Genomic DNA, 27,800 nt, shown 5'->3' with positions numbered 1-27,800 from the left:
CACGATTATTACACTCCTGGTGTAGTTTTGTCTAGAGCTCCTCGCTCTCGTACAGGGGGGCCGTGTGCTGGGGGGTGGGGTCTGGAGTCAGAACGGGGAGATGGCTGAGGGGGATTTTAAAATGCTTGCCTGTAGGGGGGGCAGGCTTGTTGGTGCGAGCTGGAGACAGAAGAGTGAACAGAATGGAATACAAAGATCAAGATATATTCAGAACAGGCTCCTTTTGAACCTCTAATGCAATAATAATGGAAATGTTGCATTTGAGCCAGGTAATAAAACAAAATGAAAATAAAGCCAGTCAATGTCAAATATTACCAACCTATTATTTTAAAAACATGAAAATTGTACTGTCTGGTTTGCCTAATATAAGGAATTTGAAATCATGTTTGGACCTCTTCATCTACAGAAGGAGGAATGTGCTGCTATCCTAAGAGATTTTCCTAAAAAGATCTCCAAAGATAAACTGCTCCAGTATTAAGGTTTGTACAAGAGCCATTGAGGCATGCCTGTGCTGTGAGACTGGCGTCGTAGCCCTCTCTGCCAGCATTGCTGTATTAAGCACCATCTCCAATTACAGGTTAACCTTGGGAGTCGAAAGACCAGCTTTCCTTGTGGCCAGCAGAGTGTCCAGCTAAATTCTGCTGCACAGTTGGGGCCTGACATCATCACGATGAGAATCATATGAGCAAAGAAGAGTCAGTTTTTCCATTTAGTAACCCTGCACTGAGAGGATAGAGCAAGTATATGCCCTCTCTCTGACCGATAAATTTCAGACTACTTCTTCAGCTAGCTAGGCTGAATAGAGTTAAAAGTCAATACGGCCGCTCTCGGTCCGCATACCAGATGGCATGTTATGTGATCGAGGAGGAATATAATACAGCAGCCCCTCATTGTCCTAGCCTTGTAATGATACATCTGTTATGGGTTTCTATCAGCCTTTACAACTTGCACCGCCATGGCAACTACTGTATTTGCAGGACGACGGGAGAAATTACAGGAAATTTGCCCGTCCATCGTAACAGCAGAAAGTACTACAAATATTGAGTAAGAGACAATTTCCCCTTGCTGCTACAGTACATACGTTTTTACACAACACTGGTAATTAAGTAGTACTTTAAAGTATTTTTACCTAAGTAGCTTTTTGGGGTATCTATACTTTACCATTTATGTTTGACAACTTTTACTTCACTACATTCCTAATGAAAATAATGTACTTTTTACTTCATACATTTTCCTTGACACCCAAAAGTACTCGTTATATTTTGAATGCTTAGCAGGACAGGAAAATGGTCCAATTCACACATTTATCAAGAGTACATCTCTGGTCATCCCTACTGCCTCTGATCTGGTGGAATCACTAAACACAAATGCTTAATTTGTAAAAGATATGAGTGTTGGAGTGTGCCCCTTGCTATCCGTACATTTTTTTAAAAGAAAGAAAATTGTGCCGTCTGGTTTGCTTAATAATATAAGGAATTAGAAATGATTTACACTTCAACTTTTGATACTTAATTATATTTTAGCGATTACATTTAATTTTGATAATTAAGTATATTTAAAACCAAATATTTTTTGACTTACACAAGTAGTATTTTACTGGGTGACTCACTTTTCATTTTCTATTATCTTTATTTTTACTCAAGTATGACAATTGGGTACTTTTCCCACCACTGTTTATAGTACAGTAGTGTAGTATGCCATTTCAATGTCCTGTCATAGCGGACATTCTGAGTGCGAGGTTACAGCGTTGTCTGTCTCTGATGTAAACAGCGCGGTAATCCCTGCCTTTGTCCCACTATTGCAGATGTCAGCACACTAATAGCTGTGAAGGGCCACAAGAGGTTGACTGGCACAGCAGTCAGTTGTGTTTTTGAGTTTAAGTCTTGAAACATTTACATACAGTAATGGGTAACGGACAGAGATGAGCCAATTGGATCTCTTAACTAAACACTTGTGTGATAAGCACAGACCCACACACGCACAAACGGTCCACTTACTTCCTACGTCCAGTCTGGCATTGCAGGTGGACATGCCGGCCTCGTTGATGGCAGACAGGGTGTACCAGCCTGCATCAGATTTGACCAGCCTCTCAATGAGCAGGCACTGACTTCCAGTACCATCCTGGTAAAGGCTGGAAGACACATCATGCTTGGGGTTACTCTCTTATGGAATCAACAGCACCTCTCACTTAAAGCTAACAGAGGTTCACCTTAACTAGCAAAATTAACAAACACATTTCAGCTAGATTCAAGGCAGCTAACTGTCAGAAATTACAATCTCTACTGTGAGCATTTCTCCTTCTGAGAGGATTCAAACTTGGAATTGAAGGTCCATCAACCTCATCCTGGTGGGGTCAATGCGCAGCATGTCTTTGTCCTTCTTCCAGAAGAGCTTTGGTGGAGGGGAGGCAGCCACCTTACACTCTAACCTCACTGTGTCCCCCTCCAGGGCACGAGAGTTCAGCATCTTCTGGACAAAAGTGGGGGGGCGAAGCATCTCCTGGGCTGAAGAGGAGAGGGGGTAAAGCAGTGTTAGCGCATCAATGYTAAGCGATGGGAAATGGGAGATTATTTGACAGAATACAGTAATCAAAAACAGCTCTTACCGATAACCTCCAGTTTTATGTAGAAGTGGTTCTCCCCAGCGCGGTTTCTGGCCATACACTCGTAGACACCGGCATGATGCACAGTCACAATCTCAATGATGAAGGAGTGCATGCCCTTCTCACACACCAGCATCTTGTGGTAGTCGTCCGGGCGGATGGCCTTCCCGTCGAGATACCAGGTCACATCTGGGGTGGGCAGACCTCCCACCTGAGGACACAGCCAGGGGTGCATTCGTTCAACATCAAACAGAAGAAGATGGAAACAATTTTTGTTGCAAAATGTTTTGCTACAGTGTGTACTAATAAATATATGACCCTGGACACAGCCTTGAGCAGCGAGGGACCCAGGGAGTGTGTGGACTGGAGTGTGGACTACTAGGGGTTTATGGAGGGCTTAGTGCAGGGACCCTGATTGGGGGTTGTGATTGCTCAGAGGAGGAAGTGGATGAGGGGGGAGGAGAGTACAGGGTAGCTTTTCACAACCTGGTTATTCTGTCCAGATGTGATATTGGGTGATATTGGSTTTCATGTTTGGACTCCAGAGGCTTTAATTGCATTACACTTAAATACATTGTTGCGTGAGTCCGTGTCAAAGTTTAACGAGGTCTTTACAGAAGATACCTCATCAATAAGTTCCTACCTAGGAAATAGATCCCAGCTCTAAAAATGTTGAATKCTAGCTACATATAATGCATTTCATCAACATTCATGACTAAACTGATTACAGCGTGTCCAGTGCTGTACCTTGAAATCGATCCTGCAGAACCTGCCCTCCTCCACTGTAAGGTCCTTGGGGACCTGGATGAAACGTGGGGCATAGCATTTCTCCTGGATGGCCGAGCCCTCRTTGCCATCAGTACCAGAATGGTGTTTTCCCCTAGAGGAAAGAAAGAGAGAGGAGAAAGGAGTGAGGAGAAAGTGAGAGCAGAAGAGGGAGGGGGTAGGAACAGAGGAGCTTTCATAACTGCGCCTTTGATGGCTGACTTTGAATGATTGAGTTCTCATGCAGTCAAGAGAGCTCACTCTTCTCATCTTTTCAGATTCAAAGAGCAAATTGAACTAATTCATAACATCAAATGCTGCATCTCCATTCATGCTGTCCCATGGTTCAGAAAACCCCATTAACATAAACAAAATGGCCAAAAAGTCCACACATGGATCCTAAACCATCTCACTTCAAGTAACACAGCAGGTGCCCTTCACCTTCCAACTGTGCATCATAATGGGAAGACAAAGCAATCCCAGAAAACATCAGTAAGGAAGACATCATAGCCGTAGAGACTGGGAGACATGTCAGCTCACTCAGTTCATAGTCTATTATTGTCCCGCTTACAGCATGGCCGGGGGGAACCGGAGCCCGTGGTAGGCAGTGGAAACAGCACACAAACACACGGCTGCGCCAGGAAACTCAACCTGGATCCGACAACCCGCCACCCAGCCCTAAGCCTCAGGTCTCATTCGCACATGCCTTCACCCTCACGTGGAGCACTCTTCTCTTTCTGGTCTCCTCATCTACTGCTTCATTGTGTATATGCGGTATTTATATGCAGTATGAGCAAAACTCTTTTGGTGTTCAACCTTCCCAAGTTCTCCCAGGTCACCCCGGTCCTCCACACACTACACTGGCTTCCAGTCAAAGCTCACATCATCTGAAGACCCTGGTGCTTGCCTATGGAGCAGCTAGGGGGAACTCCCCCCTCCTCACATTCAGGCTATTCTCAAACCCAATACCCCAACCCAAGCACTCTTTTCTGCCACCTCTGCTCTCTTTGCCCTCCCACCCCTACAGGAGGGAAGCTACCGCTCAGCCCAGTCAAAGCACTTCTCTGTCCTGACACACCAATGGTGGAATAAGCATCCTCCTGAAGTCAGGACAGTGGAGTCCCTGTCCATCTTCAGAAAAGGTCTGAAACCTTACCTCTTAAATAAGTATTTTAAATAAATAACTGAGATATCTTAAAGGAGTAGTTCACTATTTTACAACTTGATATTAGACAGTTCCTCACCCTGAATGTAGTCTATGGGACAAAATAAATTAATCAATGGTTCAGCTCTTTAAACATCCACGACAAACTTCAGCTAACCCTAGCCAACACAAGCTAACAATCTATCGAATTGATGGGGGCATGTTTAAATAAAATAAGGTTAGCTGAAGTTTGTAGTGGCGGTTTAAAGAATACTAATCAGTGGTTCAGTTGAGGAGAGGGGGTAGACAGTTTCTCCCAGCCCATAGACTACTGTCAGTGTGAGGAACCATCTAACGTCAAGATGTACAATAGTGAACTGCTCCTTTAAGATAAATGCACTATTGTAAGTCGCTCTGGGTAAGCATGTCTGCCAAATTACTCAAATGTTAAAGCATTATAAATGTATATACATGCTTTTGCCGACTGTGGGTGACATTTACCATATTCCTCCAGTGTTACGTCCCTCTGGTGATCCTGGCTGCAAGAGAGGACAGAGAGATTTGGGAATAACATTTTTGCCATGGACCTGTGTAAAAGCATTCACATACTGTATATAGAGAGGGATTCATCACTGCCTCTACACTAGCCAACACTCAAGTTCACCCATAAAGGTGGTCTATGTTCAAGACTACATCTCCTGAAAAGGCATTACTTTAACACAACCTCTTGAATAACCAGACTTGCTAAATATTTCAAAGTACATGACACTATGCCTAGGAATATAGGGGTGGCCAGATGGGGGAATAGTGCTGTGGGCACACGTGTTGTACCGTTGTGTGGGCACACGTGTTGTACTGTTGTGTGTGTGGTCTCTTTCTGGCATCCTACACTACATATCCCTGGGAGAATGCTGCTATGGCACATAGTCTTCACACCTGCTATTTCTAGCTGCATTCTTGGAAGAGGGCTGTGCAGTTCTCCTGTGACTGATGAGGACAGAGCCGGAGCCCAGCCCCATTGTGTGAGAAGGATTGAGGGCTGATCTACAATGTCAGGGGACTAGTCACACATAATACCGGGAACATCCCATCTAAACCCCACATAGTATTAGTAACGTCTCCAAGCCTGAGAAACTTGTGATCTGTATTAGTAGAACATCAAAAGACACACAGTAGCATGACAAAAGTATGGATCCTTGAAATGAAAAAGTTAAGTCTATTGTACTTCCTAAAATAACTTAGATTATACCTGGTCGAGTTGTGAGTCGGAGGAATTCTCAAAGTCAAAGACAGAGGCAGCGTTATCTGGACCCAGCAACCGTCGAGCCATGCGCTCCTCATAGGACAACTTCTGTCAGGGGACAAACAGGAAACCAGGCTATAGTCAGCCAGTATACTAGTACCATTAAACGAGCCAATGGTGAGCCAGTATACTATATAGGACCAGTAAACCAGCCAATAGCCAGCCAGTGTTGCGGACATGAGTCGGTCATGGTTGCTAGTCGTCATGTAATGAGGTAGCCCCGCCTAAGACTTCAAAATCAATGACGGCCCAAAAAGGAATTTCCTCTTGCTCTGAAAAGGTCAAGACCTTGATTTCTCCCATGGGAGACCTGGGTTCAAATTCCACCGGTTACACCATATACTGTATAGTACCCGTAAACCAGCCAATGCTGAGCCAGTATACTGCAGTCATATACAACTCTAGTGCCCAAAAGCCTGTTTTAGCATGGGCAGCGCACTTGAGGACTTTCACCATTTTGAGGTACTCAACTAGGTGGGACTTCCTATGGGTTAAGGAAGGATCAAATAATTCCATCCAGGTCATCAGGAGGGATCAGCCGATGAATTATACATATGAGAAAACATTCCATAACTGCAGGTGGCAGTAAAATTTCCAACCTTAGTTTTATACCTGTTCAAACACACTCCAGGTGTCCAAATGCACACTGAGTTTTTTTTACCAACTCAGAAGTAGTAGAAGAAAATGTACTACTTCAAAATGGAGATGGCTTCAATGGCGCTGCCTGTGCTCTCACAGACGCCACAATGGGACAGATACAAAGATGAGTTGTCCATCTAAGTCTATGGTCCCAACTTACTCATTGGCAGCAATATGGTGGATGCCCCACCACTGAACTGCTATACCTATTCAGACCTTTCAGATCTGCAAACGTCAAAGGGTTATGGATAAGGTAGAAAGTGAATTGGGATCGGCTGTGTAAGCATGTCTGTCCATAGAGCAGCCTCCAATGTTATTGGGTCTACTTCAACACAACAGCTGCCTTGTGTTGATCATAGTACACTGGTTAACTAAGTCCCCGGGATTCCACTGAAGCTTCTAGTAATTGGAAGTTGGGTCCTACTGAAATATCTATTCAAAGTTGAGAATCCCGCTTGATGCACGTGGCGTCAAGGATATTATATGTCCTTGACTTTAATTAATACAGGAATACTACGAGAGGATGATAAGTTACGAATCCATATTTCCCTCTTTCATAGTTGCCACATTGTGATATCAAATAGTCTGATGATGTATGCTGTATGGGTTCAAATCAGGAAGGGAACCACACGTTTTCTTGTACAGCATTCATGTGGTAGTGGAGTAAACAAGCAGGTTGTCGAAAAGTACTTAGTTTATTCCCTAACCACATTAAATAAGACAACACTTAGATTATAACATTGTCTTGACACTGAATCACATCATACATTACCCTATCCACATACATGCAGTATATCCACACAAATTACAAACACTTCACTGCCCACTGACTCCGGGCTAGTTTGTTTTAATGGATACCTGGCTGTTTCTCCTGCGGGCTTCTTTGGTGCGTAGCTTCTTCTCCAGATCTTGGATCAGCGCGTCCTTGGAACCCTGGATCTGCTCATCCGAGTTGTGGGACACTGGCTGAGGGACAGGAGCCTTCTTCAGGATCAGCTTGGGAAGGCTGGAGAGGGTAAGCCAGACAGAATATTAATCAACCATTAATGTTAAAATCATAATTTACACTGAGTATACAAAACATTAAGAACACTTGCTCTTTCCATGACAGACTGACCCTTATTGATGTCACTTGTTAAATCCACTTAAAAATCAGTGTAGATTAAGGGGAGGAGACAGGTTAAGTCTGTTAAGCCTTGAGACATGGACTGGTGAATGGGCAAGACAAAATATTTAAGTGCCTTTGAACGGGTATGGTAGTTTGTGTCAAGAACTGCAAAGCTGCTGGGTTTTTCCACACTCAACAGTTTCCAATCTGTATCAACAATGGTCCACCACCCTAAGGACATCCAATCAACTTGACAACTATGGGAAGCATTGGAGTCAACATGGGCCAGCATCCCTGTGGAACGCTTTCGACACCTTGTTGAGTCAAGGCCCCGACGAATTGAGGCTGTTCTGAGGGCAAGGGTGGGGGGTGCAACTCAACATTAGGAAGGTGTTCGTAATGTTTTGTATATTCAGTGTATGGTGAATTGCTATAACATACTAGCTAAGACTCAGGCATTTTATTTACCGTTTGAAAATATAGCAACTCACATGTTTGGGGTCCCTCTGTAGCTAGGAGGCAGAGACACGCATGAGGGAGGAGGAAAGGAGGGCTGTGGCATGGAAACGGTGGTGGGAGTTTGGGAGTGGGGAGACCCACTCATAGGCAGGCTGTGAGTAGGGAGAGCCATGTGCAGGGGGGCATCAAAGTGGGGCTTGGGCAGGGGGCTGGGAGGGTTGGGGGAGTGTGAGGAGCGAGCTGGTGATGGAGGCTGGGGAATGGACATGGGTGCAGGCTTGTACTGTGGGGTGGACTGAGAGGGCAGGACAGAGCAGAGGAAGGCAGCTGAAGAGGACTGGGACTTGGGCTCAGATGGGGCTGGGACACTGACACTGGTGTTAGCACTGGGGACCCTCGGGGTGAGTGTGATAGTGGAGCGCATGGGGGCGCGGGAGGGGGACACGGGCTGGGCAGCGGCGGCGGGAGGGTCATGGGGAAACACCGGCGGCTGTGAGAATGCAGGAGTGGAAATGGGGGAGCTCAGATTGGAGGAGGAGGGAGAGGCCTTGCTGCTGTTCCCATTGGACTGAGGCAGAGCCTGGGCTACATCATAGCTGGGGACCTGGAAGGCCGGCTGGGACTGGATAAACTGGCGTGGCCGTGCATAGTTGAAGGCACTGGGGGCAAAGAGGCTGGGGGTGAAGGTAGGAAGGTCAGCCACACTGCTGCTCATACTGCAGCCTCTAGAGTCTCCTGAGCTCTGGAAGCTGGGCTTGCTGGGAGTGAACAGTTTGGGGGTCGTTTTTATTTTTAAGGCCGGCGGGGTGGGCGTGCGGGCTTCAGGTGACCTCTGACCCTCTGAGCAGTGGATACTCTTTTCACTTGGACTGAACGGCTCCTCTAGGGTTTTACTAGGTGGCTGTAGCTCAGGCTCTAGAGACCTGCAAGGAGAAACACTTTGGTAACTTAACTTGAGTAATGCAAATTAACAGGATAAATGGGGACCATAGAAACAACATTTCTTACTACAGTAAAATTGTTATACCCACGCACAGCCTTTTAGGTGGATCATGCATTTTAAGTGCCCCTTTTTGCATAGTAAATAATCAGAGTAAATTCCCCATGAAAAGTTCAATGTTCTGTATGTTTTGGCTTGCCTTACACACTCAAAGGAAAAATGTATTGAACACAAACACTGTCCACATGACCTACAAGAGAGTAGTGGACATGTTGCTATTCAAGTTTGAGGGGCTAAATCAGGAGCCTGTAGTGCTGTACTGACATTAGCTGGCAGGTGCAGTTCTTTTACAGCGAACACCGACACCCTCGTCCAATACTGTGACGAGCATTTCAAATCCTAAACCATACTACAACATTTCTTCTCACAATGCTAAAAACAATCCAGAAAGAAATTCATAATCAGATGACTGTCTGTCTTGTAGAATAAGGAGTCTTACTGGCTCCGGGGACTAAACATGATCTATCTGAAACTCAAATAGTTCCAACTGAACAAGCCCTCCCTCCCCTTTGGGAACATTGGAATGGTATGACTGTGATCCAACAGAAAGGGGACACTGGTAAATAGAGAGATGCTATTGAGTGCGCTGGTCCTTTCAGAGCTTTGTGTGACTGCCTGGAAAGCATCCAGTTTTCCCTCGTCGAAAAAGGGATCTCCCCCACTGACATTCAAATTATTTTCATTTTGAAGGGAATCATTAAAGGAAAGAGTGAGAGTTATGTTGATTCCATGGTAGGACAGGAAGAGTCAAAGTATATTTGGGGATTTACACCACCACTAACACACTATCACCATGTACCCTTTGCTAGAAATTAGGAGGAAGCATAAGGACCTAATTTCATATCAGAAATAAACAATTTTCAAAAAATGGCATGGTAAATTCATACGCCTTTATAGGGTTAGTGTTCACACACAGCCATATCTCCAAGTTACAGTGCGTATTTACCGAAGACAGACGGAAGACAGAGGTACCACCTGTGCTAATTAGCTATCTAGCATACTCTGAACACTGTAAAGGAAGGCTGCCAGAAACATGTCACTGAAAAATACTGTCAGCTGCAACAGTGATAAAGCAGGTTAAAATGGTGTACAGTAAGTGTGTATTTTGCATTTGTGAAATTATTTTGATGTGATATGAAAATAAAGGGCTTTCTGTTTCTAGAATCGTATCACAATTGAGAATCGATACACAGTTGAAGTCAGAAGTTTACATACACCTTAGCCAAATACATTTAAATAAATTCACAATTCCTGACATTTAATCCTAGTAAAAATTCCCCGTTTTAGGTCAGTTAGGATCAACACTTTATTTTAAGAATGTGAAATGTCAGAATAATAGGAGAGAGAATGATTTATTTCAGCTTTTATTTCTTTCATCACATTCCCAGTGGGTCAGAAGTTTACATGCTACCAAATACTAATTGAGTGTATTGCCTTCAAATTGTTTAACTTGGGTCGAACGTGTCAGGTAGCCTTCCACAAGCTTCCCACAATAAGTTGGGTGAATTTTGGCCCATTCCTCCTGACAGAGCTGGTGTAGCTGAGTCAGGTTTGTAGGCCTCCTTGCTTGCAGTTCTGCCCACAAATGTTCTATCTATGGGATTGAGGTCAGGGCTTTGTGCTGGCCACTCCAATACCTTGACTTTGTTGTCCTTAAGCTATTTTGCCACAACTTTGGAAGTATGCTTGGGGTCATTGTCCTTTTGGAAGACCCATTTGCAACCAAGCTTTAACTTCCTGACTGATGTCTTGAGATGTTGCTTCAATATATCCACATAATCTTCTGTCCTCATGATGCCATCTTTTTTGTGAAGAGTACCAGTCCCTCCTGCAGCAAAGCACCTCCACAACATGATGCTGCGACCCCTGTGCTTCAAGGTTGGGATGGTGTTCTTTGGCTTGCAAGCCTCCCCCTTTTTCCTCCAAACATAACGATGGTCATTATGGCCAAACAGTTCTATTTTTGTTTCATCAGACATTTCTCCAAAAAGTACGATCTTTGTCGCCATGTGCAGTTGCAAACCGTAGTCTGGCTTTTTTATGGCAGTTTGGAGCAGTGGCTTCTTCCTTGCCGAGTGGCCTTTCGGGTTATGTCGATATAGGACTCGTTTTACTGTGGATATAGATACTTTTGTACCCGTTTCCTCCAGCATCTTCACAAGGTCCTTTGCTGTTGCTCTGGGATTGATTTGCGCTTTTCGCACCTAAGTACATTCCTCTCTAGGAGACAGAACGCGTATCCTTCCTGAGCGGTATGACGGCTGCGTGGTCCCATGGTGTTTATACTTGCGTACTATTGTTTGTACAGATGAACGTGGTACCTTAAGGCGTTTGGAAATTGCTCCCAAGGATGAACTAGACTTGTGGAGGTCTACAATTGTTTTTCTGAGGTCTTGGCTGATTTCTTTTCATTTTCCCATGATGTCAAGCAAAGAGGCACTGAGTTTGAAGGTAGGCCTTGAAATACATCCACAGCTACACCTCTAATTGACTCAAATGATGTCAATTAGCCTATCAGAAGCTTCTAAAGCCATGATATCATGTAATGAAATTTTCCAAGCTGTTTAAAGGTACAGTGAACTTAGTGAATGTAAACTTCTGACTCACTGGAATTGTGATACAGTGAAATATAAGTGAAATAATCTGTCTGTAAACAATTGTTGGAAAAATTACTTCTGTCATGCACAAAGTAGATATCCCAACCGACTTGCCAAAACTATAGTTTGTTAACAAGACATTTGTGGAGTGGTTGAAAAACACGTTTTAAATGACTCCAACCTAAGTGTATGTAAACTTCCCGACTTCAACTGTATGTTCAGATAGAGTATTTGGCGGCCAGAACCAGTCTACCTCCGAAAATACCACACTATATAGACACACACAAAAGTATGTGGAAACAAACTAGTGAATTTTGCTATTTCAGCCACACCCGTACTGACAGGTGTATAAAATCGAGCACACAGCCATGCAATCGCCATCGACAAACATTGGCAGTATAATGGCCTTACTGAATAGTTCAGTGACTTTCAACGTGGCACAGTCATAGGACACCACCTTTCCAACAAGTCAGTTCATAAACGTTTTGCCATGGTAAAGCTGCCCGGCTCAACTCGAAGTGCTGTTATTGTGAGGTGAAAACATCAAGGAGCAACAGTGGCTCAGCTGCAAAGTGGTATGCCACACAAGCACACAGAATGGGACCATAGCCCCCTAAATTCCAGTGAAAGCAAATCTTAAGCTACAGCATACATTGACATTCTAGACGATTCTGCGCTTTCAACTTTGTGGCAACAGTTTGGGGAAGGCCTGTTCCTGTTTCAGCATGACAATGCCCCCATGTACAAAGCAAGGTCCGTACAGAAATGGTTTGTCGAGATCGGTGTGGAAGAACTTCACTAGTCTGCACAGATCCCTGACCTCAACCCCATCGAATACCTTTGGGATGAATTGGAACACCGACTGTGAGCCAGGCCTAATCGCCCAACCTCACTAATGCTTGTGGCTAAATGGAAGCAAGTCCCTGCAGCAATGTTCCTACATCTAGTGGAAAGCCTTCCTAGAAGAGTGGAGGCTGCTATAGCAGNGGGCGCAAATCCATATTACTGCCCATGATCTTGGAATGAGATGTTCAACGAGCAGGTGTCCATATACTTTTAGTAAAGTAGTGTATGAGGTCTTTTTGAATAACGGTAACATTAGGCTCCTTAATGAAGTGTATATCTTGGGCTAGCTTTGGTATGCACACTTAAATTATAGACAATGATTGGGGTCTCTACAGAGCTCTATTACACTTTAGCCTTCTACAGAGATCTCACTTTGACACTACACAGCACAGCCCTTCAAATACACAATTTAACCAACTCACTGAGTGAGTCACTGATAAGTCATGCAGAAATGTGAATACTGTAACATCCAATTAAAAAGGTAATTTGCATTTACCCATTTAGAAAATTACCAGTGCATATTACAAGGTTTTACACATACACACACATATTTAAATAGAAAAACAAAATTGGACAAACTTTTATAATCAGTTGCACCTGTGACAAATTTATCACCAATTGAGTGACACAAAATTTTAAAAATCCAACAATAATACATTAAGCTTACCTGGATAAAAGGTACTAGATTAAAGATCTCAATATTTCAACTTCAATATAGGCTGAACTACAGAGAGTTGAATGTTTCTGATATGAGTCGGAGAGCAAAAGGTCTGTATAGATTGTGTACACCCACGTCAAATATGCAGAATAACGTGCACGCGACTCTCAGCTGATTTCAGAGCGCGGCTGTGCTGCTACCCCTAATTTACGACACCATAACCTGACCTGCCTTTATTTTAATTTTACATGTCACAGTCGCCCCTATTCGGTGTGCCTCTCTAGCCTACACACAAGCACTTATAATAGTGTAATTTAATAACATGGAATAAAATGTGTTCCTTGCATTTGTTTCCAATCAAAATTGAAGACAAATAGGCTAAATACGCCCCTCCCTGTTATTACAATCAGATGATAATTAAACACATCTACAAACCAAACAATCAGCAGCGCTGTAGTACCTATCTTAATTCGGTACTCTCTTACCGTAATTAATGAACGGACACTGAGAATTAGATCATAAAACCTTTCAAACTATAGCAGCCTACCTGCAACTTCAAAACAAGCAATAGCCCCCTCTTGTGGCAGTTGAATCGAATTGACAGTAGGGAAATATTTTTCTGACCTCTGCATCCCTGCGATTTCATAGATTACCTATGTGATCATTTCTACAAAGTTTACTTTTACGTATGGATAGGTATTTTGATACATAAATACTGTCCCACAGCAGCATACTGGCCCCTCATCTTTCCATTTTAGGGTTTTTGCCTAAAATAGTTGAACTCACTGTTCTTCCAGTGGGGGGTCAATCTCGCAGACTGGGCTCTCGGGCCACTCTGGAGGGGGAATCGCGGCTACGTCTTGTAGTAAAGAGGGGACTTCATCATGTTCCAGCCTGGTAGACTCCAAGGGCTGCTCATCCATGGGTTGCTCATTCTCCATCTGCTCTTCCAGGTCTGGACAGAGACATCACATTGTCAGAATGTTTTTCAGGATTAAATGTAGATTAGAGCGATGAAGAAAACTGAGTAAAAGCACAAAAGTAGTCTTGCGCGTCTGACCAGTTCTGTAACTAGTCTCTGCTCACCAATGTACACCTCCAGTATGGCGTTGCATGATACAGTTCCGAACTGATTCCCAGCAATACATTTGAACACCCCAGAATCCTCTGGGAAGGCCTCGGTGATGACAAGGGTACACAGCTCCTCTATGGAGGAAGGAGAGGAGGGGACACATGAGAATGGCACACCAATACCAGCACCAATGTATCATGTTAATGTTATAATAATGGGAGACACTGGTAAATGTGCCCTTCAACAATAGCCAACAGTGGGCCTTTGGTATGTTTCCCACTCACCTGGCACTGATGCAGAAGTAGCCTCTGAAAAAGAAGGAGAACGTTTAGAGATAATTTCTATTTAGTGCCTCCCCACTGGGCACAGACATCAATTCAATGTATATTCCTGTTGGTTCAATGTAATTTCATTGAAATGACGTGGAAACACCGTTGATTCAACCAGTGTGTAGCCATTGGGTCAAAAGCAATTTTTGGTCTGTGTGTATTTCCCATCACCGATGGAGCCACCATGCACTCTGCCACTCACTCTTTCGGAGGATGCGGAAGTCAGCAGAGTCCACTATCTGCTCTTCCTCACGATACCACAGAACCTGCAGTGGTGGCGTCCCACGAATACGGCACTCTAGAACCACCAACTGACCCTTGACCGTGCTGACGTCGTGGAGACACTGGACACAAAGAGAACTGGATCAAAGTGACTGGGTGGCTGCGGACACACACACCACCACCACCAAGCCCCTCCTCCCTCCTCTCTTAACCTCTCTCCTCACCTCGCCCTCTACACATACAGCCCTCTACACATACAGCCCTCTACACATACAGCCCTCTACACATACAGCCCTCTACACATACAGCCCTCTACACATACNCTCTACACATACAGCCCTCTACACATACAGCCCTCTACACATACAGCCCTCTACACATACAGCACTCTACACATACAGCCCTCTACACATACAGCCCTCTACACATACAGCACTCTACACATACAGCCCTCTACACATACAGCCCTCTACACATACAGCCCTCTACACATACAGCATGTGCCCAGATGTTTAGGGCACAATCATTAACAAACTGACAAGAACACTTTTGAAATATATACATATATATATATAATTTTTTTTTTAACCTCTGACAGCAATTAAGGCAATGGCCTTTCTCATCATCTGACTGGAAAGCTATGTCATATGCCTATGTAATCATAAGGAACTAGAGCAGGTGTCAATCCATGTGTTGAATGACAATGATCATAACTCTGTTCACAGTTCTGATGTAGGTAGGAAAAAACCTTCATAAAATGTATGTAGGGCCAAGTCCAGCTCAACTTTTGACTCAACCTTTATTTCCAAACCAGACAAATCCATGCTTCAGTTCCATATTCAGTCACCAGATGGGGGTAAAGATGTATCCTGTATTACCTTGACAAAAGTAGGAGCCACTCCACCACTCCCTGAATGCTGTTGGGAATATGATGGACTCTGTGTCTAGAAAAAAGATATGACAACAACTAGTGGATTTAAAAACACAAATAAACACTGTCATGCATTGTCTGTGGGTACATAACATATTGACAAGGAGCAGTTGAAGGCATATATTATATACAGGGCCTTCAGAAATGATTCACATCCCTTGACTTTTTACACATTTTGTTATGTAACAAAGTGGGATTCAACTTGATTTTATTTAATATTTTTTGTCAATTACCACACATAATACTCTGTAATGTCAAAGTTGAAGAAAAATGCTTTGGCAGAGATTATAGCTGTGAGTCTTTCTGGGTAAATCTCTAAAAGCTTTGCATACCTGGATTATACAATATTTCCCCATTATTCTTTTAAGTGGTTGTTGATCATTGCTAGACAGCCATTTCCAAGTATTGCCATAGATTTTTAAATTTTTGCTCTATTATGTTTATTTTTATCCTAAAAATTCCCTTGTCGATGACAAGCATACCCATAACATGATGCAACCACCATCATACTTGAACAAATGAAGAGCGGTACTCAGTGATGTGTACTGTTGGATTTGCCTTTAACAACTATTTGTATTCAGGACAAAAAGTTAATTTCTTTGACACATTTTTTTATGTATTACTTTAGTGCCCTATTGCAAACAGGATTCATGTTTTGGAGTATTTTAATTCTGTACAGGCTTCCATCTTTTCACTCTGTCATTTAGGTTAGTATTGTGGAGTACCTACGATGTTGTTGATCCATCCTCAGTTTTCTCCTATTACAGACATTAAACCCTGTAACTGTTTTAAAATCACAATTGGCCTCATGGTGAAATCCCTGAGTGATTTCCTTCCTCTCTGGCAACCGAGTTAGGAAGGACGCCTGCATCTTTGTAGTGACTCGGCTGATTGATACACCATCCAAAGCTTAATTGATAACTTCAAAGGGATATTCAAATTCCCTTCTCGACTGAGGGACCTTACAGATAATTGGATGTGTGTAGTGGTACAGAGATGGGTCAGTCATTCAAAAATTGTGTTAACAAAAAAACATTGGATTATACAATATTTCCCCATTATTCTTTTAAGTGGTTGTTGATCATTCATGTTTTTTTCTTTGTATTATATTTTACCAGATCTAATATTTTATATTCTCCTACATTCATTTAACATTACACAAACTTCAAAGTGTTTCCTTTCAAATGGTATCAAGAATATGCATATACTTGCTTCAGGTCCTGAGCTACACGCAGTTAGATTTGGGTATGTCATTTTAGGCGAAAATTGAAAAAAGGGGCTGATCCTTAATTCATGTGTAAARAATTATAAAAACAAAATTCCACTTTGACTTTATGGGTTATTGTGTGTAGATCCGTGACACAAAATCTCAATTTAATACATTTTAAATTCAGGGTCTAACACAACAAAACGTGGAATAAGTCAAGGGGGTGTGAATACTTTCACTAATGACATAATATATATATTTGTTATGAATATGTATATATTGAATGTTGTGAGTGAAGGTGTGGTGGGCAAATCATCAGCATAGCTATAATATGGTGCGTGTGTGTCTGTGTGTGTTTGTGCATGTGTGTCAGGTAGGTACCCTCTGGGGGCTGATGCAGAGGGGCTGCACCAGGCTGGAGTGTCTCTGCTGCTGGACCAAGGTGGAGGAAGAGGAAGAGGAGGTGGAGGTGGAAGAGATTGCTCTGGAGGAGCTGGAGATGGTCAGGGACATGGCTATCTTGCGTCTTCTTCTGGATGCTTTCACACACACACACACACAACCACACACACACACACAACACACACACACACACACACACACACACACACACACACACACACACACACACACACACACACACACACACACAGTTGTCCAACCCCATGTCATTTTACATTTTTCAATATTTTAGGTTCAATTATGTACTGGTTTTCATTGAAAACTTTTAGTCATTATGTCCTTCCAACTTACTGTGCCATGTTTCAGGCTTTTCCAAGGGGGATTGTCACTGTGTCCAATAGGTGCTGATTTCTATACAGAGGGGAGGGAGAGCATGAGCTGCAGATGTTTATATGTGTTATACACCCACATCATTATTTAATTCTATACACCATAGGTCCTAAAGCTAACACGATTCAACCCTCCATCAGACCAACTGTATGCTTCTGTACACAAATGAAACATCTGAGGATACTGCACCTTGAGATCCTGCTTCAACATTGTGATGTGGCACGCCAAGTTTAATTGTATGTGTGTGTGTCCTTCTGTCTGTCCATCCGTCCGTCCGTCCGTCCGTCCGTCCGTCCGTCCGTCCGTCCGTCTGTCTGTCTGTGTGTGTGTGTTGCCCCAAAAGCTCACGACTGAGTGATCATCACGGTGGGTAAAGGTTACATAACAATCTATCCATCTGAAGCTCATGTTGCTTACCCCAGAAAGGCACTGTCCATCTCCTTTAATCTCCCAGAATCACCCTGCTGATGGATACTGGCATGAGCCTCTGACTATTTATACAGAAAGGGGATCTCATTGGCACACAGCGGGAGCTCAGCTTGTAAATCATGTGCTGTAGACTGAACCAGCTCATTCCAGGAAACCCAGAAATTCCTAGAAATATGGTACTTCAGGTTATTCCTGTGTAGTATGGATACAATCCATATATACACACACACACACACACACACACACACACACACACACACACACAATTCAACAGCATTAAGGGAAGGTTCAACAACCCATCAGAGTAGCAACATGACACTTCCAAATGCTTTGCATGAAAACAACAACACATATCACTGCTTTAGAGACACACTGCTAAGAGAAAGAGGACAAGCATAACACAAGAAACACAAAATAGACTTCTCTTTTTCTTTTTCGTCTTCCACGCCAAGCGCTAAGACAATGAGACATTTGCTGATTGCCACAGAGAAAATGATTAACCCTCCTGTTGTGTTCGTTTCATGTTAATTAATTCTGTGTTCTTCGGTCCAAAATTACCGCCTCATTATAGCTGATTATAAATCCATAATAATACATATATTATCACCTAATGCTGTGTTAGATCTTTTTATCAACTTAAGTTCTTGTGAACATTACAGGTTTTGAACTTCTATTTCCTATTTATGGCCTGTAGGCCTCATTGACTTGAGCTCATACAACTCGTTTTTAAGTAAAAAAAGCATAATGTATGGATTATTTTGACTATAACAAATACTCAGATGAAACATATTGTGCTATTTATCATAGACTACTTTGTGTCAAAGTTTAACAAGGACACTCTCCTCCTCACGAGTGTCATGATCAAAGATATGAGTTTATTGTTTGGTCATTGCGCTGCCACAGAATGAATTGTGAGCAAGGCCTCAAAAAATCTTTATATACCAGAGGTGCGAGAAAAGTTCTATGTATTATTGAAACAATGTTGCGATTGTTTGTGTGAATGCCAACAGGTGTGGTTCCCATGGGGGAAAGATTCTATTGGGGAAAGGTTCCTGTGGGGATTGCTATGGAAGCCAAGAAGGGGAGTGAGGTTTGTGTGTGTGTGTGTGTGTGTGTGTGTGTGCTCAAACATACATGCATGTGGGGGTCTGGGAGAGGAAGTGTGTCCATCTGATGAATGGGCATGTGCCTGAACTCAATTTTATCCACTAATTATAGTCTCACCCACTCATTTCTAATGACCGGTCATTTTTGACCGGGAAAACCACAGGTGTACAAAAGTTAAATAAAACACCCAAAATGTTATGAAAATCAGCCAAATGTAGTTTGTTTATTCAGATGCCCTGTGTGGACAAAGTCATGGAACCTTATGACAATCAGATTAAATGAATTACATTTTTCAGAGAGAAAACTTGTAAATCGGTCCAATTCGACCGGAACACAGCAGGAGCGTTAAATTGACAATGAAAAGCAGATACATTTAGACTAACAAGAAAAGTGCTCCACCATGTCACGGTATTGTGAGGAGAATTCATGGAACCCTGCTTCCTGAGGTAATCCCAACATTCCAGAGAGATGTGTGAGGATCGACGCTGGAGACAGGAAGCAGGTGCAGGGAGAACATTTAATAAATAACGGACATGAAACAGGACAGGAATAGCATCTGGACAGGGGACAAAATAACGACATCAATGCTGACACCAGGAACAAACAGGGGAGCAGACAGTTATAGATGGGGCAATCAACAAAGGGAAGGAGTCCAGGTGAGTACAATGAGCGCTGCTGTGCGTAATGATGGTGTCAGGTGTGCGTAATGAAGGGCAGCCTGGAGCCCTCGAGCGCCAGAGAGGGAGAGCGGGAGCTGGCGTGACAAGATGGGGTTGTTCGTGTGATTTAAGTGACATATGACCCTTAAAACAGAGGCTCCATTTAACGATACTGGACCTCTCGATACGATCGAGTGAGGAGGGAAACCCACCCTGTCACCAGGGAGATCTGCTTCTGCCCACCCAGTCTGATCAGATGATTCATCTCCTCAACGTATCAGATACGTGAAATCTAACTGTAGTGGAAAATTTGAGAAGGTGGTACTCGCAACTAGCGACTTGCAGGCGCTGAGGCCCAGCATGAAGACTCAATACATTATTTAGATGGCTGGCCATATATTTGCATCTCACAGGAGAGAGCCACACCATATCTGTGGCAATCTCGGGGACGAAACGTTCCCACGGATGTCCTGCGGTCACTGGACTGATGAAACTTGAATCAGCTAAATGACTGTTACTGTAAATTATATTGCCATGTTTGGATTGTTTTAGGAGTTCACAAAAAGCTAAGAATTTTGATATGTTCTATTGTACTGTAAGTGCTATGGATTTATTGTTACAGAGAAACTGTGTTACAGAGATCTGTGTTACTCAGTTTGTCGGACTGCAGATGGTTCAAAGAGGAGCGACACAGGGGTGCAGTTCTATCATTTAAATTCATTGGATTAGATTACAATCTGGGTGTGTTTTCCTACTTATTGTTTTAACTAGCAAAGTGCAAAGAAAGTTGAATTCAGGTTGGGCATGAGTTTAAGCTTGAATTTGGTTAAAAGGAGAGTGAATTTGTTCATACTTCTGAGAACTTGTTAGCAAGCTCCTGTGTGTGTCACACACGTTAAGTCCTATTTAGTTGATAGTCATTTACTCTGTCTTATTCTGTAATGTATAATGTATTTCATGTACACTGTAATTGTTTGAGTGTTGTAAAACACTCATTATTTTGTAACTAATAAATCATATTAGTTGAATTTACAGAGTAATTCTGTGACTGACTATATGTTCATAATTTAGTAGGTCTATTGGTGAATATAATTGACATTACACATAGTACAGTGCATTTGAAAAGTATTCAGACCCCTTCAATTTTCCACATTTTGTTACATTACARCCTTATTCTAAAATAAATAAATAATTTTGAAAGTCCCTCATCAATCTACACACAATACCCCATAATGTCAAAGTGAAAACAGGTTTAATTTTTGCAAATTGAGCTCAGGTGCATCCTGTGATCATCCTTGAGATGTTTCTACAACTTGATTGAAGTCCAACTGTGATAAATTAAATTGATTGGACATGATTTGGAAAGGCACCCATCTATATAAGGTCACACTGTTGACAGAGCATGTCAGAGCAAAAAACCAAGCCATGAGGTCRAAGGAATTGTCCGTAGAGCTCCGAGACAGGATTGTGTCGAGGCACAGATCTGGAGAAGGGTGCCGAAACATTTCTGCAGCATTGAAGGTCCCCAAGAACACAGTGGCCTCCATCATTCTTAAATGGAAGAAGTTTGGAACCGCCAAGACTTTTCCGAGAGCTGGCCGCCCGGCCAAACTGAGCGAGAAGGGCCTTGGTCAGGGAGGTGAAGAACCCAATGGTCACTCAGGGAGGTCAAGAACCCAATGGTCACTCTGAGAGAGCTCCAGAGGTCCTCTGTGGAGATGGGAGAACCTTCCAGAACCTTCCAGAAGCATCCCGGAGTCGCATCTTCACTGTTGACGTTGAGACTGGTGTTTTGCGGGTACTATTTAATGATGCTGCCAGTTGAGGACTTGTGAGGTGTACTTGTGAGGTATACTGTCACGCCCTGGCCGTAGAGATCTTTTTATTCTCTATGTTTGGTTGGTCAGGGTGTGACTCGGGTGGGAAACTCTATGTTCTGTGTTTCTATGTTTTGGCCGGGTATGGTTCTCAATCAGGAACAGCTGTCTATCGTTGTCTCTGATTGGGAATCATACTTAGGCAGCATTTTTTCTTTTTGTATTTTGTGGGTAGTTGTCTTTGTTAGTGGTCTGTATAGCCCTAGTAAGCTTCACGTTCGTTTTTGTTGTTTCTTGTTTTGTTGGCGACATTTATAATAAAGAAAAATGTACGCTCACCACGCTGCACCTTGGTCCATTCCATATGACGATCGTGACACTGACGAGTTTCAGAAGAAAGTACTTTGTTTCTGGGCCTGTAATCGAACCCACAAATGCTGATGCTCCAGATACTCAACTAGTCTAAAGAAGGCCAGTTTTATTGCTTCTTTAATCAGCACAACCGTTTCCAGCTGTGCTAACATAATTGCAAAAGGGTTTATCTAATGATCAATTAGCCTTTTAAAATGATAAACTTGGATTAGCTAACATAACGTGCCATTGGAACACAGGCGCGATGGTTGCTGATAATGGGCCTGTACGCATATGTAGATATTCCATAAACAATCTGCCATTTCCAGCTACAATAGTAATTTACAAAATTAACAATGTCTACACTGTATTTCTGATMAATTTGATGTTATTTTAATGGACCAAAAAATAGCTTTTCTTTCAAAAACAAGGACATTTCTAAGTGACCCCAAATTTTTGAACGGTAGTGCACATATTCGAACATTTCTAAAAACCTGTTTTTGCTTTGGCATTATCAATCAATCAATCAAATGTATTTATGAAGCCTTTTTTACATCAGCCGATGTCACAAAGTGCTATGCAGAAACCCAGCCTAAAACCACAAACAGCAAGCAATGCAGATGTACGTAGAAGCACGGTGGCTAGGAAAAACTCCCTAGAAAGGCAGGAACCWAGGAAAAAACCTTGAGAGGAACCAGGCTCTGAGGGGTGGCCAGCCCTCTTCTGGCTGTGGGGTATTTTGTGTAGATTGATGAGGAAAAAAACAATTGAATCCATTTTAGAATAAGGCTGTAACGTAGGGTCTGAATACTTTCTGAATGCACTGTATATGCTTGGGTTCCACCTTGGCATCCCTGGTGTACTTGACTCAATAAATTACTGCAAGAACATTGGTCGCCAGGATTAGCTGTTTGTATCTCTTAATAATTGCATAACGGTGCAAGATAGACACATGTTCATTATAGTCATATTAAGAGGCTTGCTACCTTGACTAGATCCTCCAGAGACGTACAGGGCCTGTTGCATTTATTCACATAATGATTAAGTCATATGTATGAATGTAGTTAATTATTATATTCAACATAATTTTAATTCAACTACATAACAAGAGGGCTTGTTTGAGACATGCACATGACACTATGCATTGCTTTCACCCAGCAGGCCAGCATGATATTCTCAGTGTGCCCTGCAGGAGATCCAGTGACTGGGCCTCTACCACCTTTCAGCGCCCACCCTAAGCCTGGAGGACTGGCTAGCTACTAGTTAGAGTAGAGCTTCTGGACGAGAGGAAACCCGAGCTAAGCCACAATCTAATTTTGTTTTTCGCCTTCTGTGCGTTGGATTTAGAAACACATGGCGTAAGATAAATCTTCCCCCACTGGCCTGGCCTGGAATGTCCACTGGAGCCAAAGTGCGGTCCCAAATCGACAGTGGGTTTAATTCACATATTCACCCTGGTCATCCCCTCGCTTGCTCAGCTCGCATTGTCCTCTTAAACAACACATCCATTCCAAAACACATTCCATATCCTCATCATAGGAAACAACAACCCCACTTTTTATAAAAAGGAGGGAATATATATATGGTAGCTCATTCCCGCATACCCTGTATGGGGGGGGCTTCCATAAATATAAGAAGGGAATATAAGAGTAAATGCAAAGAAGGGAACATGAAAATACAGGCCTCTAATTCACACCTTCCTCTACACATTCCCAGAGAGGCACGACATCTGACATCTGACAGCTTTGGAGTGTTTAGAGGCATAAACAAGGCCAGTCTCAATACCCATGCATGCCATCTGAAACTACAGGCACAAGCAATGAGCGTCTCTTTGCTAAGGTCTTATTTCAGCTTTATACAGTATAATTAACATTAAGCCACTTTCAAATCATGTGTAGAAAATTGGGGAACACTTTACTTCACACCCAGCGTCATAACACGTTATGACACGGTCATAACCATGTCATAATATGTTAGAACAGCTGACATAACTTGTCATAACGTGTCATAGTGTGGTCATAACACTGTCATGAGCCATATATTTACACCTGTTGTGACATATATTGCGTTATTTTATGGCTGGTTATGACACCTACACAAGAGTGTAAAAACCTATATTTAAAATGTGCCTTTTCCCTGCCAAGAAGTTTCCTTTCCTTCTAAAGTTGGTTTCTTAAATCCTTTGTTGTTGTTGTAATGAATTCTTTATGGTCATGTATTTAAAAAAATAAATATATATAACTTGTAGAAAATGCACTGTATGACACTATCATGAAGCATTATGACCATCATGTGTCACTACTTGGACTAATAAAATACACTTTACGACACTGTCAAGAAGCAATTATGACCATCACTACCATATAAGCCAGATAGGCCTCTCTCGTACATGCCCTTATGATAGTCGTCAGTCAAAAATAGGGTGTCTTGTCCTCCTATAGGGTTTCTTGTCCTCCTCCTATGCTCCTACATTCATTCCAGTCATCAGCAACAGATCATTGGGGTAGGTGCATGTCTGACATCAATGTGTGCGCAATTACAATGATAAATGAATATCGTCAATTTCAGAAAGTGTTATATAACATAAACATACTGTTTTCAAGTAGGCTATGGTGTAATGGAATGTTTTGCCTTGTGTGGTGGGTTTTGTGGGATTTGACACTCTTATGTAGGTGTCATAACCAGCCATAAAATAACGCAATATATGTCACAACAGGTGTAAATATATGTGTCATGACAGTGTTATGACCATATTATGACAGGTTTTGACAAGTTGTGTCAGCTGTTATGACATATTATGGCATGGTTATGACCGTGTCATAACGTGTTATGACGCTGGGTGTCAAGTAAAGTGTTACCAAAAATTGTTATTAGGCCTGCCAAACTGAACAGCCAGTTTTGGAAGGAGGAACATACTATAATCTCCCACTGTAGTCGGGTCATTGCTACAATGTGGTGCATTTTGGACCTTGTAACTTTTGGTCAAGCTCAGACACAGAGAAAAAAAGTGTGTGTTCATTTTCCAACCTGTTCAGAACCTGTTCAGAGCACCACCTAACAGGGTGGAACGTCTAACAGAGTGGACATTTTGAGCCTAAATTAGCCATAGCTCTGTGAGTGAGCAAGATTGAGCTAGCATAATGGTGAACACTTGAACAGGATTTTAACTTCTCTATCAAACATATTTTAACATTTCAATAAAATAAAAATTTCTCTATAATTTAGCCTAAGAGGGTGGACAAATAGATAAAACTGAGTGTTTGTATTTATTTAGCTTTGCACCATTGTTTTCCAACCAAAGAAATTATGACACTTCCTGAATGTGGTGCCATTGTAGGAAGGGGTTGTTTTCTTAAATGGAGAATAACAACAAACTAACAGGGTGGAAAGTGATATCAGGGACGCACAGACAATCTGAAATAAAAGAATAATAAATACAATAATCATGAAAAAATAAGTTATTGATGAGAGAGAATTTAACGAGGACAATTTAAAAAATGTTTTTAAAATATTTGAATATTTTATGGCTTATATTTATCGTGGAATTTGATGAATAACACCCAGGATCATTCCAAAATGCCTACATCCACTGAAAAAAAAGTGTTTAAAATGCTTAAATTCCCTTTCAAGATCCATATTTGAATGTTTTTAAGGTAAAGGACACCTGACCTTATATTTAAAGCCTTTCGAAATGTTACACTAAAGTGATATTTCCTGAGGACAGAAAAGGCACCGCATTGTAGGAATGACCCTGTATCCATCAGTCTGCCACCATAGGAGCCTTCTGTTTGTACTGCAGCTGCCTCTAATACCGACACATATCATTGTCCAGTCATGGATACATTCCATCCCAACCATCACAACACAACTCAGTAATGATACCGCAGCTTATGTCCAGCAGGAGCCTATGTACTGGGCAGGATGCTGGAATCTTATTAAGGTAGTTATTTAGAGGGATCATCGGACAGGGTAGTGATCCAGGCTTTAACACACTGATATGGTCATGTCGAGCCCATATTCCAATTAACTAAATCGAGGTCAAAATACCAGATAACACCTGGTGAGAATAAACATGTTCAGAATGCCAGTTAGTGACCCACGTCCACAGTAATGCAATTGTTCATCAACCAAACTGAACGACTTCAAAACCGCAAATCTCAAAGTAGAATGACTGGAGGGGACGTCTCCCATAAATAAGTCAGCAAATTTTGTCATGTGACATTCTGGTGTTTCTCTTGTTGAAAAGATATCAAAAGATTTGCAAGTCATCAGACTCCTGACATGTTTAGGTTGCACAAGGCCACTGAGAATCTAGTAAAGTTTGTACATACAACCAACTGCTACTACTGATATTGTGAAACACTCGTAGGCTATAATTGAATATTTGTTTACTGACTTGGTTCTAATCATCAAGCCATTGCACAAGTCAACAATTCCAACAGGTCTCGGAATTGTCTACAGGTGGACCAATTTAGAGCGAGGAGCACATGATCTCCGGCCAATCAGAGCTCTCAGTTTGCMGAGTGCATTGCAGAAGCATGTTTGGCCTGGCCAAGCCCCCCACACCCCCCACCCCATCCTGGCCCCTTCCATCATCCCCACTGCACTCTGGAATGCCAAGCTGGCTCACCCCGCTGCACACTATATAATTGACACACTTTTGCAGTTCCAAAGTTAATTCCCAGCAAATGCAACACATTTTTCACCACACAACTTTTTTGATTTGCYAGCTTATACGGTTTGATCACAAGTAAAACAGTTAATTCATTCAAATTTGACATGACTACCAGGCTAAGATTTCATGTTTGATTGATACAGTAGATAAACATGCAAATGTACCTTCCATTTAAAGTTGGTAAGAGATAGATAGCTTTACAGCTTTATGTATAGTCAACAGTTGAACACAAACCAGAACATATTTTGAGTAAGGATCCGGTGACATAAACCAGATGATCCTAAGCTGTGCCAACACCTGACCTCTAGACCACGCAACTAATGATTCCTCTGGGGAAAATAAAAAGCCCCACACCATGCAGAGACCTTACCAGTGGACCGCTGTGCAGCTACTAGTCCAATGGGTGATGACTGTACTGTGTGAGACAGGCAGGGACATACAGACAAACGGTTCTCTCTGCTCCTGTCCCTGGTACACTCTCTTCCCTGCTCACCAAGGGGGCGCAGAGGGTCCTTCTCTGAGCACCACTCAACTGTCATCTACAGGGGTGGTATCCAGACGGGAGGGGGGTGGGTGGGTNGGGGGGTGGGTGGGTGGTGGTGGGGGGTGTCAGGGGGAGTGCTAGGTGGGGGGAGGCAGCCATGGCAGTGGCTGGGACTGAGAGCCACCGGCTCCACCGTAGCAGCGTCTGACTGAGCCTGAGGAGAGAGTTGGTTGAGGAAGTGAGCTAGGGCCCGTCTCAGGTTACCTCCCTTCCATCTGACACAGCTGACTCCACAGTTAACCAGAGAACTAAACACTCTGACCCGCAAATATAGACCAGCCCCTAGCTAGCATGCTGCCCAAACACTGTGACTGCTTCAGCAGATACAGGAATACTGTAAGCATGTGGAAATTAAATGGAAGTCTTGAATCATCATGTGCAGGTGGAATGCATCATATGTAAGAAATAGCTCGTGTGGAAGTCCCTATTACTATGTTGCCAGTCAGACTTGGTTCCGGGTGAAGATGGAACCCATGTTTCCTGTTTCAGCTCCCAGCTCGATCACTGATTGGCACAGGTGTTGTGTGACATTAATAACTTGGGA

At 42.7% G+C, this 27,800-nt stretch overlaps 1 protein-coding gene across 4 annotated transcripts; it reads right to left on the bottom strand.

Moving 5' to 3' along the window:
• Positions 1-14: 14 nt before the first annotated feature.
• Positions 15-27,228, bottom strand: myot (myotilin). Of its 4 annotated transcripts, none has more exons than XM_023989471.2 (17): positions 27,083-27,228; positions 17,636-17,695; positions 17,264-17,421; positions 15,623-15,688; positions 14,725-14,866; positions 14,478-14,501; positions 14,208-14,327; positions 13,908-14,076; positions 8,053-8,943; positions 7,312-7,459; positions 5,761-5,862; positions 5,013-5,050; positions 3,350-3,482; positions 2,606-2,813; positions 2,339-2,504; positions 1,998-2,131; positions 15-159 (listed from the first exon to the last, which is right to left on the bottom strand). In XM_023989471.2, the coding sequence occupies exons 3-17, from the start codon at positions 17,393-17,395 to the stop codon at positions 32-34; spliced, it is 2,601 nt and encodes an 866-aa protein (XP_023845239.1). In that variant the 5' UTR covers positions 17,396-17,421; positions 17,636-17,695; positions 27,083-27,228; the 3' UTR covers positions 15-31. The 4 variants fall into 4 exon arrangements, with proteins under 4 accessions (XP_023845239.1, XP_023845240.1, XP_023845241.1 ...); XM_023989472.2 differs by lacking the exon at positions 27,083-27,228 and adding an exon at positions 18,092-18,169; XM_023989473.2 differs by lacking the exon at positions 27,083-27,228 and adding an exon at positions 17,864-17,951.
• Positions 27,229-27,800: the final 572 nt, after the last annotated feature.

The sequence above is a fragment of the Salvelinus sp. IW2-2015 genome, linkage group LG6.1 (assembly GCF_002910315.2).
Source record: "Salvelinus sp. IW2-2015 linkage group LG6.1, ASM291031v2, whole genome shotgun sequence".
NCBI classification, from domain to species: domain Eukaryota; kingdom Metazoa; phylum Chordata; class Actinopteri; order Salmoniformes; family Salmonidae; genus Salvelinus; species Salvelinus sp. IW2-2015.
The sequence above is the reverse complement of the archived record's forward strand: the minus strand, read 5'-3'. Positions and strand labels throughout refer to the sequence as shown.